General features: G+C 58.8%; 1 protein-coding gene across 1 annotated transcript in view; it reads left to right on the top strand.

Moving 5' to 3' along the window:
* Nucleotides 1–12,588, top strand: part of PPARGC1B (PPARG coactivator 1 beta) — a 51,002-nt gene that overhangs the window by 32,642 nt on the left and 5,772 nt on the right. Inside the window, exons 2-8 of the mRNA XM_074155578.1 lie at nt 2,776–2,949; nt 5,510–5,722; nt 7,604–7,720; nt 8,506–9,682; nt 10,287–10,323; nt 10,727–10,791; nt 11,473–12,238. Coding sequence (XP_074011679.1) covers nt 2,776–2,949; nt 5,510–5,722; nt 7,604–7,720; nt 8,506–9,682; nt 10,287–10,323; nt 10,727–10,791; nt 11,473–12,238 — 2,549 coding nt within the window. The remainder of the gene's footprint in view (nt 1–2,775; nt 2,950–5,509; nt 5,723–7,603; nt 7,721–8,505; nt 9,683–10,286; nt 10,324–10,726; nt 10,792–11,472; nt 12,239–12,588) is intronic.

Genomic DNA, 12,588 nt, shown 5'->3' with positions numbered 1-12,588 from the left:
CCCCACAGCCAGCCTGGAGGGGCTCTGCTCTCAGTGCTCAGTGCTGGGCTAGCGGTGGTTGAAGTGATGGATTCTCTCCAGAGAGACAGTTCCTGGGAGGCTGGGGCGGTTAAATGACCCTTTCTAGCAGAGGGGGCTGGTCGGAGCTGCAGCTTCATGCTGGGATGCCCTGACAGGTGCCCATGCATGCAGCCACACTGAGCAAAGGCTCTCTCCTCTTTTTCCGAGGAGGATGGGGGCTGACACAAGCAGAGCTGGGTTTTTGGGCACTTGTGACCTGTGCTAGCCAGGAATCTGGGAGCATCCACTGCCTCAGGATGGCTGCTCGCAGCGTGGCAGCGCTGGGGCACTGCTGCCTCTGGGGTGCCCAGAGAGGGCAGCTCAGCAACATTAGATTGCAGGAGTTTATTTTTACCCGGCCCTGTTGCCAATGGGGACATGTCACATCTGTGGAGTTGATCAAAAGACATCCCGAGCACTGGTGTCAGCTGCTCCTTGTGATCTCAGCACCAGGATCTTTTCCCTTGTGGCATATCAAAAGGAGCAGGAGAATTTGACTGCTTTGCTATTTTTAATTGAACGCACACACGCACACACAGAGACACACATATATATATGTATGTATGGCTTTTCTAAAAATAAAAGCCTTTGCCTGTGTTCCCATGGGAAGATTTGGGGAGAAGGGGGAGCCAAAGTTGTTGTAAGACTTTTTCTGGAGCAGGCGCACGAGCGATGACAGCAAAGCAGGGACAAGCCACAGCAGGTAAGGGACAGATCTGAAAGGCCAAAGGACATCTGATCCCAGAGCAGCCCAGGATGCCCCTGAGCAGAGGGGACAGGAGAGCTAGGGGAAAGGTAACATCCGTGTCCCCCAGAGCTGGCAGTGATGAGGACAGGGACCCTTGACCTGCTACATGCGTTCTGACTACTCAGAGAGCAAAGGTTTTTGCAGGGTAGGTTTGAAGAGCCCCAGCCTTGGGCGGTCCACGAGGAGTATCCGGATCCCGGAGCCATTCAGGGGTTTGCACAGACTTTTTTTATGCTTGATATACTTGGTGGCACCACGCTCGTGGATGTTTACCTGATACACCTCCCTCCAGCGGCAGGGTGGAGGGAGGATGCTGAGGACAGCATCCCCAGCCCCCCACAGGGCTTTGCCTGTGCTGGCAGGGCTGGGGCAGCATCAGCAGCTCCCCGCAGCCCCCAGCCCCACTGCAGCCGTGGGCATGGCCAGGCTGGCAGTCCATTGCCAGGACACAGCACTGGCTCTCCCCTACCCTTGCTGGGTCCTCCAGACTGGTCACCCCTTCTTCCACCTGCCCTGGGACGGGACAGTGTGAAAAGTGGGTGAGAAATGAAAAATGGGAGTGGGTGCATGCACAGAAGTGTCCTTTGGTGTGGCACAGGGTGTCCTAAACCCGGTGGTGAGCATGGCACACAGGCTTCTCCACCTATGGGAAAACAATCAATTGTTCCAGATTATCCCAATTAAAAAAAAAAAAAAAGAGAGAGAAAAAGAAAACAAAGAGAGAAATGCTGTCTTTTCCATTCCTGCAGCTCAATTTGGAATCCCTTTTCCTTCCTGTTGAGTGTCGGAGGAGACCCTTCCAGGGCGTTTCAGGAGGGGAGGCCCCCACGTTCTCCTGCCCCTGCAGCCTCTCTCATGTGCTTAGATGTTTGCCTGCTCCAAAATCCATTTACTCTGTAAATAAACTTGATTCCCTCATCACCAGAAAACTCCCCTCGGGCAGCCAATACCGGGAGTAGCTGCACCAGACCTTTCCCCTCCGCGTTTGAACCTGGACGCTGTGGGCAAAGCCAAGCAGGACCCCAGGGCTTGGTGCAGGCAGCGAGCGGCAGCGCAGGCAGGGCTGGATGCAGCCTTGGGGCTTTGTGGCCGGGCAGGGGCTGGGAGCCAGGCGGAAGGGGAGCAGGTCCCAACTCCTTTCTGCGCTTAAACTGAGATTCTTAGCTCAGTTCCTAGAGCTCTCATCGCCCCCTGCGCACCCGGTCATCCATTCGTTTCTGTGCTATTTTTTTCATCCTACATGTGTGATGTGGGGACCAGGGTCTGTATTGCCTTCGTGGTGCCTTGGGATGCGCAGGACATGCAGCTTCCCCAGCGGGACTGTCCCCGAGTGGTTCAGTGTCATGTGGTAGGGACAGGGTGCGGAGCAGCCACGGTGACCAGGCATGAGGCCGCCCAGGGGAGCCTGGCCCCGTGCATTGCTGTCTCATGTGTGCCCAAGTCTCTTGGCTCCCTCTATTATCACTGATCCCCAGGGCAGCTGGGGATGTCACCCTTAGGGCACCAACGGCAGGAATGGCTTCAATTTCCCCTAAGAGCACCAGCAGCTCCTTTGCCATGGTCCAGATGGTTGCGCTGTGCCTCTGAGCTTCTGCTTGCCGGAGGAGATGAGGCTCTTCCAATGCAGATGCTGCTGTTTTGACACCTGCTTCAGTGCAGGACACGAGAATTTGGTGGCAGTTGCTGGGTGGCTTTCAGTAACCAGCAGTGGCAGTGCCAGGCTGTGCAAACTGATTTGCAGGATGCACAGTGAAGAGGTGCTCTCCGCGCTCTGCACTGCCGAGTAACTGCTCCTGCAGCCGCTTGCCAAAGCTTATTCAGAAGAGGGTCTGAAGAGTGGGCTCAAGTGGAGGTGACAGCACGTGGGGAGACCGGCCGCCTCCGCAGGTGGTTGCCTGTTGCTGCCCACCCCTCTGTCTTGGCAGCAAGCTCACCCTCACCCCCTCTCTCTTCTCTTCTCTCCCCAGTATGAGGTGTCTGGTGAGGAGCACCTCTACTCCGACTTCCCAGAGATTGATTTGTCGCAGCTGGATGCCAGTGACTTCGACTCAGCCGGCTGCTTCGGCGAGTTGCAGTGGTGTGGGGAGCACTCGGAGACCGACTCCAGCCAGTACAGCACCGACGACTCCGAGCTCTTCCAGGTACCCCATCCACCTGGCACAGGGAACTCCAGGATGGAGGCAGGGGGAGGGAAGAGGAGGGAGAGAAGGAGGGAGAAAGGAGGGGAGACACACAACTATTAATAGCTCCTCCCCAGCTGATTAGTGCTCCATTAATTTGCGTGCCAGCTCTAAATGGAACAAGTGGAGTAAGGCTAATGAGGAGGTGGATGAGCAGAGGAGGGCTGCTGAGCCAACCCTCCTGTGATGTATCATTAATAGGGAATTACAGCTGGTGCAAATCCCGTTTGATTCCCGGGATGGCAGGGTGTGCCGGGGCGGCAGCGGGGGGTCTCAGGGCTGTGGCGTGGGCCAGGTATATTCACTTCCCAGGAGCAGAAAGCAGCCCCTTCCCCCGGCTCTCCAGCTCTGGCATCCTCCCTGTGTTTGGGGCTGGGGTCCCGCTGGCAGAGGGCGGCTGATTTCTCTCCTTGCCTTTGTGCTGGGGTGGACCCATCACTGTGCCAGCACCTGGGACCGTGCGGTGCAAAGCAATGCCAGGGCAGAGGATGCTCCTGGGCACAGGCAGGGCTGGTCCTTGTCCCTCGGCACTGGTTTTGCCTCTCCTTGCAGAAGAGCTGAGCATCTCTCGGAGCTGTGGCACCAGGGCAGGGCTATGAGCTCAGCACAGGCAGATTGGAGGCAGGGAGTTGTGGAGGCTGCCCGGGGACCGGGCACAGAGCAGGCTGGGCAGCCCAATTGCCCTTCCCAAAGCCCATGCCATGCCCTGGATGTGCCTTGTCCCTTGGGGTCTGGGGTCACAGTGCCCTCCCTCCTGAGCAGCACCCAGGCAGCACACTTACCCCCTCAGACAAGGAGGCTGTGACCCACTGGTGCCCATTAGTCACCAACTCTGGGTTACATTTTGGGAGGGAGGAGGATTTGTATTTAAACAAGGTGGGGGGGGGGGGGGGGAGGGGAGGAGGGAGGGGAGAAATAAAAAGCCCCAATATTTTTGAACCTGACCATAATAACAACCCTCTGGCTTTTATGCTGTGCTGATGCTGTGCTTGAAAATGGTCCAGTCCAGCTGAGGGACCTTCATCACGAGATGCATATTTTCCGCTGAACTTCCTGGGGAAAAGATAAACAGAAAAGAAATGCAAAAGACAGGCCCATTAGGAGCAGCGGAGTATGATGAAATGTATCCCACTGAACTTGTATGCACAGCAGTGTCGTGCCAATAACAGGAGGAAAAGAAACAGAGCCAAAAATGGAGCATCCTGCTGCCTTTCCCTGAAGCCTGCTCTAGTAACTGCGAGCAAGGTTAGGGCATGGAACAAAAGATATTTAATTTTCAAACAAGATGAGAGAAACATAGGAGGCTGTGTGCAGTCAACAGTCCTCCTGGCGAGCCTGAATTTACCCCTGTGCTAATTTTATAGCTGATGGTAGCCTGCTTCTTGTTGGACATGGTTTACATTCAGAATATGATGGAGGAGGACCAAAAAGAAGGAACTCCTGGCTCACTCCAGCCATTCCTCAGCTTCTGCATCCTCTTCTGGGTTTTTACAGTGTATTTCCAGACTGGAAGGGGACCGTGGGGCTGTATGGGACTTGGAGGGCACTGGGAGGGCTGGAGATGAGCCGAGATGGAAAGAGAGGCCCAAGGGTCAGGGCAGCAGGCAGGGAGGAGACAGGAGCAGCCTGTGGCCCTGCCTGGCCCAGCACAGCCCCAGCACAGCCCCAGACACTCACAAATCTCCCATCAGCACCCCCAGATTGCTGAAAAAAATGGATCAGGGAACGTGTAACTCAAGGCCCGTCTCATTTCAGGGGCCAAGCTCTGTTAATAGGGTCCCTTGCAGAGGGCTGGACACAGCCAGCTTTAAGCATGAGGGCTGAGAGCCCGTGGCGAGCTGGAGGTGCCTGTGTTTGGGGGCTTTCGGTGAAAACAAACCCCATACTGCTTGTTGCAGGCTGTGGCATCTGGCCAGCGGTGCAGCCCGGGTTGAGCTTCCCCTGTTTCCTCCCGGGGGTCTGTTCCCTCTTGTCCACTGGGCAACCCTGGGCTGGGCTTATGGCTCTCCACATTTTCTTTGCCTTCCCCATCAGGAGAGCTGTGAATAACCAGCCGTGCCCTCTCGGGCCTCCCTAGCCTTGCAGAGGGCAGGGGGCTGTGTCTACCCCTTCCCAGGCTCCTGTCCCAGCTAGATGCTGCTCCCAGCCCTGCTCAGCAGCCCATGCTGGGAGGACTTGCAGCCCAGAGTCGGAGGATTGGCCAAGGAGTCTTTTAACCGCAGATCCTGTTTGCCTCATGGTGGGGTGGAGGTGACTATGGGGAGAGAAGATGCTCTGATTCACTATTTTTCCACTGGGGGTACAGGGGGACAGACTGATGCTCCTTTTCCAGTTAGTTCTCTCTGCTTCTGATCCCATCCTAGCGCTGTGTGGAGGAAAATCTCTCCCAGGTTGCCTGTGAGGTCACTGGGAAGTGTGGGTGCTGCTGAGGCACTGCCGGTCCCTCTTGCCTCCTGCCCAGCATCCGCTGGTCCCTCTACCCAGCCTAACTGCCCCTCTCTTCTCTGCCTGCTCCTTTCAGATAATAGACAGCGAGAACGAAGCGCTGCTGGCGGCCCTCACCGAGACATTGGATGATATACAGGGAGATGACATGGGCCTGGCTGCCTTCCGAACTATGGAAGAGGGGGACACGCTCAACCATGCCTACACCTCGCCTGCCCCCTCCCCCAAACCCACCGCCCCGGTCACGGGGGGGCCGCCCCCGGCCCCCGAGTTTGATGAGCTGTCTCTAGTAAGAACCCACTTCCTACTGTTTAAGGTGGATTTGGATGAGCCCCTGATAAGCCGGCTGCATGGGTATGATAGGAAGCAAAGGTCTGAATTTTTTCATTCTAGGCTTAAAACTCTCTTTAACCGTCAATACCAAAGCATATACTTGTATTGTATACGTATACATGTTCTGCATCATTGCTGTCACCTCCATCACCATCCTCACGGGAACAAGCTGTGTGTATACAAATATATATATGAAGGGGGTGGGGGCGGGTGTCAAAGGGGTGGGAGATGCTTTACAAGACCCACACCTGCTTTTAATCGGACGCACAGTTGTGGGGCTGCCTGGGGGTCACCCTAGTGCATCCCAGCCCCGTGCACATGGGCAACGGTGGCTGCTCCCGCCCGGCTCTGCCTCGGGGCCGAGCTCCCCAGTGCTCTCGCAGGAGGGACAAAGGGGGCTTGGCTGGAGTGTCAGACAGCCCCTGCCCTCAGCTTTCAGCAGGAGGGTTTGACCCCCCCCATGCCTTCTACCACGACCCCCTCAGGGGCTGCGTGGCCTCCAGTCCCTACAGATTTGGTGACTGGAGCATCCCTCTTGGTTCCCTGCAATATCAGGGCTCCAGCCCCGCTCCCCCTCCTGGCCTGGACTAACTGGCAGCATTTGCTGCAAATCCCTGCCGTCCCCGGGAGGTCCCCTGGGACAGGGGCACCCAGCCCGCTCCCTCCTGGGGCTCACGCTGCCCCCCAGGGACCCCCAGCCTGGCCCCGGGGTGTCCCCAAAAGCCGGGGCTGTGGCGGGGAGGAGTGACATCCAGTGGTGAGAGCGTGCATTTCCACCGCCTACACCCTGCGCGGGGAGGGGTATATATCACACACAATATGTATGTGTATATATAGGATGTATACGTTGCAGGGGTGGGGGGGGAAAGGTGCTGGTTTCTTCCACCAACAGGAGCTGCACGCCTAAAGTTGTGGGTGCCCTGGTTGATGTTTCCCAGCAGACCCTGACCTGGGCACCCCCTATTTCTACCACCCCTTAAAAAACCCCCATGCCCACCCCAGTGCTCTGTGCCCACCGGCCAGCACGGGAGCCCCAGATCTGTCTCCTCCATGCCGTCCCCCAGTGCCTACGCAGTCGTCTTGCTGTTGAGCTGTTGTCGCCTTCAGTTGTTAGCGCGACATGGGTGGAATACAAAATGTTGTTGCTGTGTGTGGGGTTTGGGGTTTCCCCCCCCCTCCAACCAAAAATGGTTTTGAGTAGAAGAAAAATGTTATGCTGACCTTGCCATCAGAAGTGGTGGCACTGTGGGTAACCCAGGGAAAACCCCACTCCCACCACCCGTGGGCCTGACAGTGTGTTGGGGACGATCCTCAGCAGGTCCCACAGGGTCTTGCATCTGCAAAACACTTTGAAAGCTCATTAATGAGTCGAGCCCTCTCTGGACACTTCAGCTAAATAAGCCTTGCACAGGGACCGAGCGAGCTGTCCAAAGCTGTCGCTCATGCCAATGTAAAGCCTCTGCCACCTAAGGGCAGAACTGATGGAGTGAGAAGTTTGGATGCCACGACAGCTCCTGTGTGTCTGACGGGAGTGGGGATTCCCCTGGGATCTTCCCACCACCCTGACCTGTTTGGGGGTTCCTGGGGATATGGGTGAATGCTGTGGAGACAGCCCCAACCCCTTGGGGCTGCTCATGGCCGGGCTTCTGGCCTCACCGCCACTGGGAGGTGGGAAATGCCTCCCTGCCTTTTTATTTTTCCTCCCCCATTTTTGGGTCGGATGCTCAGCTGTGGTGGTGCCCAGCGCAGGCACGAGCCGAGGGGCTGCGGCCCCACCGGTGCTTTCTCCTGCCCTCGCTGCAATGCCGACTCCTTTTCTTGCCGCTTCTCTTTGCAGCTGAAGAAGTTGCTCCTCTCTCCATCGCATGTGCCTCCCAGCTGTGAGGCTCAGCAGAACGGGAGCGCCCGGCGCCCGGGGACCCCTAAGTCCCGACCCACACGGCCCTGCACAAAGGTACTTCCTCGGCAGGCAGAGCTTGAGCCTGTCCCAGCACTGACCTCTCGAGAACCATCCTAAAGGAGGTCACCACAGGACGGTGTTGGGGAGCATGGGCAGCCTCTGAGCGGGGCCAGGGGCTGGGGACAGGCAGAGCAGCACAAGGTGTTCCCGTCCCTGTCTGCGCGGGGGCTGCAGTCTGGGCTCAGCAAAACCTTCGGGCTTCGTCTGGGCTGAGAAACATCTTGATCTCATTTGAACCCAGGGGGGTCAGGCCTCTCCCAGCTTCCCTGACCCCTGGTTTGTGAAAGCCCCCCATGCCATCCCCTCTTCCCCCTCCCTGCTGACTCACAGCCCACGCCGGGAGCCATCGGCCGGGGAGAGCTGCATGCTGCGTTGCAGAGCCGACCCCGTCACTTAAGCTGATCTCCTGAAACCCAGCAGAAGTTGCCGTCAAAGATTTTTCTACTTGGCTAATGGTCATTGTGTGGTGCATTAGGCCAGGCAAATTAGATTGCCTGGGAATAGCAGCAAATCCCTCCTGGGGAGAAGGAGCACCATTGCATGCTTGCTGCTAGAGGGGCAGCGGTTGGGCTGCTGGCCCCACATGTCCGGTGGAAACGCCTTGGGGTGTGGGGTTGACGGCCCCACGCACGGCAGGATGCTGGTGGCCCAGGACCAGGGAATTCGAGGATGTGGGGTGACTCTGTTAGTCTTGGTGGCTTCTACTCCCATGCCTGGTGTTTGGGGCAGGTCATGGCTGCAGGGCTCGGGACTGACTTTCTTCTCTCTCCTCTCTGAAGGTGGAGGGTCCCCGGGACAGGAGGGCGAGCATCCCGCAGGCACAGAGCCGCAGCTGCACTGAGCTGCACCGGCACCTCACCTCCAGCAGCCCCTGCCCCCAGACCAAAGCCTCCCAGGCGCCTGAGGAGTGCCCCAGCAGCCGCCACCACCCGTCCCCAGGCGACTGTGCCCATCACGAAGACGACAGCGACTCCAGTGAGGACTCACTGAGCTCCGGTGACTTGGTGATCCCCCCCTCCTCAGCAGAGGATGGCTCCAGCAGCCAGTTCTCCTGTGAGGGGGAGATGCACTCGGTGGTGGAGCTCATCCGCTACATGCACACCTACTGCCTGCCACCGAGGAAGCTGCCCACCCGTGACGCTGCCGATGCCAAGCCCCAGCCCTGCAGCAGCCCCTTCAAGAGAGCCAAACCGGACTGTCCCACACAGCTGGGCCCCCCCAGCAGCGCACAGAGCCGGCCGGGCTGCGCCTGGCAGGCAGCCGGGGGCTGCAAGAAGCCCGGAGCGTCCTTCTCCATCCTGAAGGAGCTGCTGGCACGGGACCTGCTGTGTGACGTGAGCAAGCCATACCACCTAGGCAAGCCTGTGTATGCCGCCCTAGCCCGGCCGCCCGGCTCCCGATCCCCTGTGCCACTGGCCCAGGACAGGGAGGACACTGATGGGACCTATACATCCAGAGCCAAAATGGCACCGGAGAAGGGCGAGCCACAGCAGATCCCCCGGGCCGAGGCAGAGGCACCACAGGAGCCAGGTGGCCTCGAGGACGATGCTGGGCAGCTTGTGGGTGCCCTGGGCACAGCCGCGGGGAAGGTGGCCCGCAAGCAGGAAAGCAGCGTTTATGCCGTCCGCCGGTCCAAGAGACTCAACCCCGAGCTTGGCCACTGGCTCTCCTTCCTTGATGAGCCACCCCCTGAGCCCTCTGTCCCCCGAGAGGCAGGGGACAGCCGTGGCCCTCGGGATGCCCTGGCCTTCAGGGAGCCCACACCGTGCCCAGGGCTGGAGAGCTTCTCTGCTGAAGAGCCAGCAGCCGAAGTGGAGGTGGGGGGCACAGAAGAAGGAGACAGCAGGAGCTTGGCACCACTGGCAGAGCCGCAGCACCTCTCTGTGGGCTCTCTGGGGGATGGCATGGTGGGCGACGGGGCTGAGAGCCGGCGCTGTGCCCTCCTGGAGCAAACAGGTGAGGGGGACTGGGGGCTGTGGCTCTGCTCACCCCTCCCTGGGGCACCTGCACTGCCCGAGCCATCCCTGCCGTGGGTGAGCGCTGCTGGCCACACACTGGGCCCCCAGCTGGCAGTGAAGCTGTGAGCAGCCCCAAGCACAGCCAAGCCCTGATCCATGTGCCAGCTGGCTGTGGGGTCCCATGCATGGGGAGTTGGGGCCCTGTTCTGGTTTTGGGGTGCTGTTTCAATCCTTGGGGGCTTTCTGCCTCAGTTTCCCCATCCTGATAACGAGATGAAGGAGTTGGTGTAGCACTAACCCAGCAAGGACCGGGCTGCCCCATCCCTCCGGGTCCCTCTTTCCTGCCTGGGCACTGGGGTTCAGCTGCACCGGTGCCCCAAAATCGCAGCTATCCGCAAGCGCTTGGTGAGCATGAATGGCTCAGCCCTGGCAGTCTTAGCCCTCCCACAGCCGCTGCCACCTCGCAGGCAGGCAAAGCCCACTGTCCCCAGACCCCCCCAGGCCGGGGCGGGCAGAGGGGTCCCGGCTCCCACCAGGAGCACCGCGGGCGCTGGAGGGAGCACAGCTCTGCTGGTAACCCTGCTTCTCTCCCTGCCTTTCAGAAACACCCAGGTGTCTCACGCTGTCCTTGGCACAAACGTAAGTGCGCACGGGGCTAAATGAACCGCGCTGGGGCTGGAAAGCCGCCTCGGTTTGTCTGGCTGGGCATGTGTCTGCAGGGAGCAAGAGAAGCTGCTTCTGCAGAGCAGACCGAGCTGTGCCACTGGGCATGGGGCTGGGGGGAGCCACAGTCCTCGCTCGGGTGCAAGGAGCTCAGAGAGCCCTGAGCCGAGGGCAAGGCATTTCTGCGTGCCCAGGGCTCTGGCTGGGAGGGGAGGGCACGCTGCTCATCCCGCTGCCCCTCACACCCCTCCGTGGGGTTACTGTGTCAGGCACCAACCGTGCTTGCTCGTAGGCAGCGTTTTCTCAGGTTCTTTTTGTTCTTTGGGGACTGTGGTTCACCTAAACACCTTCTCTCTCCTTATTTTCTCCTCTTCTCCAGTGACCCGACCTTTGGGAAGAGAAACTTTGAGCCAATGCTGACCGTGGAGCTATGTGGGACAGCAGGTAGGACAGGCTTTTAAATTTTTAATTTTGCAAAAACCCTCCCTAGGAGGGGGCAAATTTACCTTAGATTCAGCCTACAGTTCCCAGCTCCAGCCAAGCCCAGCTGAGCAGACAGGTTGTTAGAATCATAGAATCATTTTGGTTGGAAGAGACTATCGTCAAGTCCAACCATTCACCTGGCACTGCCAAGTTACCACTAAACCATGTCCCTCAGTGCTACTTCTACATCTTTTAAATGCCTCCAGGGATGGCAACTCAACCACTTCCTTGGGCAGCCTGTTCCAGTGCTTGACAACCCTCTCATTGAATAAATTTCTCCTAATATCCAATCATCCCTCAGCCAGGGAGCCCCACTTTGCACCACAAATGCAGGGGACTTCCCCTGTGCTGCCTCCACATCCCAGCACTGGAAGCAGCTCGCAAGCTGCATCCTTCAGAGGTGCCAGTGCGAGGGGGATGCATTTGGGATGGGGGGGCAGTTCAGGGGGCCCCTGCATGAGCCAGGAGTGAAGGGAAAGTCCTCTGATCCTTTCTGGGATCAGGCATCCTTTTTCCCTAAGTGCCACTGGATGGATGAAGCTGCAGGGACTGAGCAGCCTCCCTCCCTTGTGACGTCAGGGTGGGACAGGGCAGGATGGCAGGGGCAGAGCTGACTCCTGCCCTTTGTTCGGGGGGGTTCAGGTCTCACGCCGCCCACCACTCCACCATACAAGCCCGCTGAGGAGGACCTGTACAAGCCAGACATCCCCCAGGAGCCAGGGAAAGAGGACGGGACAGCCCCCAGCCCTGGGGGTGAAGGGGACGCGGCAGCCCCCCGGAAAGCCCCCAAGAAGCACCCTGAGAGGACAGAGCTCTTCGCCCACCTGAGCCGAGCTGCCGGGCGCCCCACGCTCCCCGAGCAGCAGGGCCTGCTCAAGCGGCCATTCTCCCGCTCCTTCGGGGACCACGACTACTGCCAGGTGCTGAAGCCTGAGGCTGCCCTGCAGAGGAAGGTGCTGAAGTCGTGGGATCCCCCGAGCCAGGTGGAGATGGAGCACAAGAGGAGGGTCCCCGCCGCCCACTACCAGGGGCTGGACCTCGGTGGGAAGGAGGCAGGCGGTGAGATGCTGTGGAAGGATGGTGTCAAGCAGCTGAGAGACCAGGAGATCAGAGCCAGCTTAACGAAGCACTTTGGCTTCCTGGACAGTGCTCTCGATGACGAGGACATGGTCTTCTGCAAGACCCCTGAGTACGATACTGTCTTTGAAGACAGCTGCAGTGAGAGCGGCTCCCCTGTGGAGGAGGAGGAAGAGGAGGAAGAGGAGGAGGAGGAACACGGCGACACTAAGCTGTGCCTGCGGAGAAACCCCCTTTCCAGGACCAGTTTGCATTACTGTTCCCGGAGCAGGTCCAGCTCAGGGTCTTCATGCTGCCGGTCCCGATCGCCCGCAAGCAGACGGACCTTCAGGTATGGGGGGCAGCGGTGAAGGGGGCACTTGGGGCTGTTCTTGCACTCTGTGTTTTTGCTCCGGTGTGTGGTCCCCTAGCCCAAGTAATAACGATGCTAATTAATGAAAGAAAACCCATTGAAGTAAGTGGTACTACATCAGCAGCTGCTGAAAACATCAGCCGTGGCCAGAGAAGGCCACACTGAGGGGAAGCAGCCAGGGATTTCCATCGTGCTGCAAGTGATGGGGCAGGGGCAGGGGCTGGAGCTGGGCCTGGGAAGGGGCAAGCACCAGCTGGGACTCCCCACCCCCGGCATCTGTCAGGAAGGACTTTTCCATGTCCTTTCCAGTGTTTGCAGACCCCCATCTT

This window comes from Numenius arquata, chromosome 11 (assembly GCF_964106895.1).
Source record: "Numenius arquata chromosome 11, bNumArq3.hap1.1, whole genome shotgun sequence".
Lineage (NCBI taxonomy): Eukaryota > Metazoa > Chordata > Aves > Charadriiformes > Scolopacidae > Numenius > Numenius arquata.
Note: the sequence above shows the minus strand (reverse complement) of the source record. Positions and strands in the feature narration are given on the sequence as shown.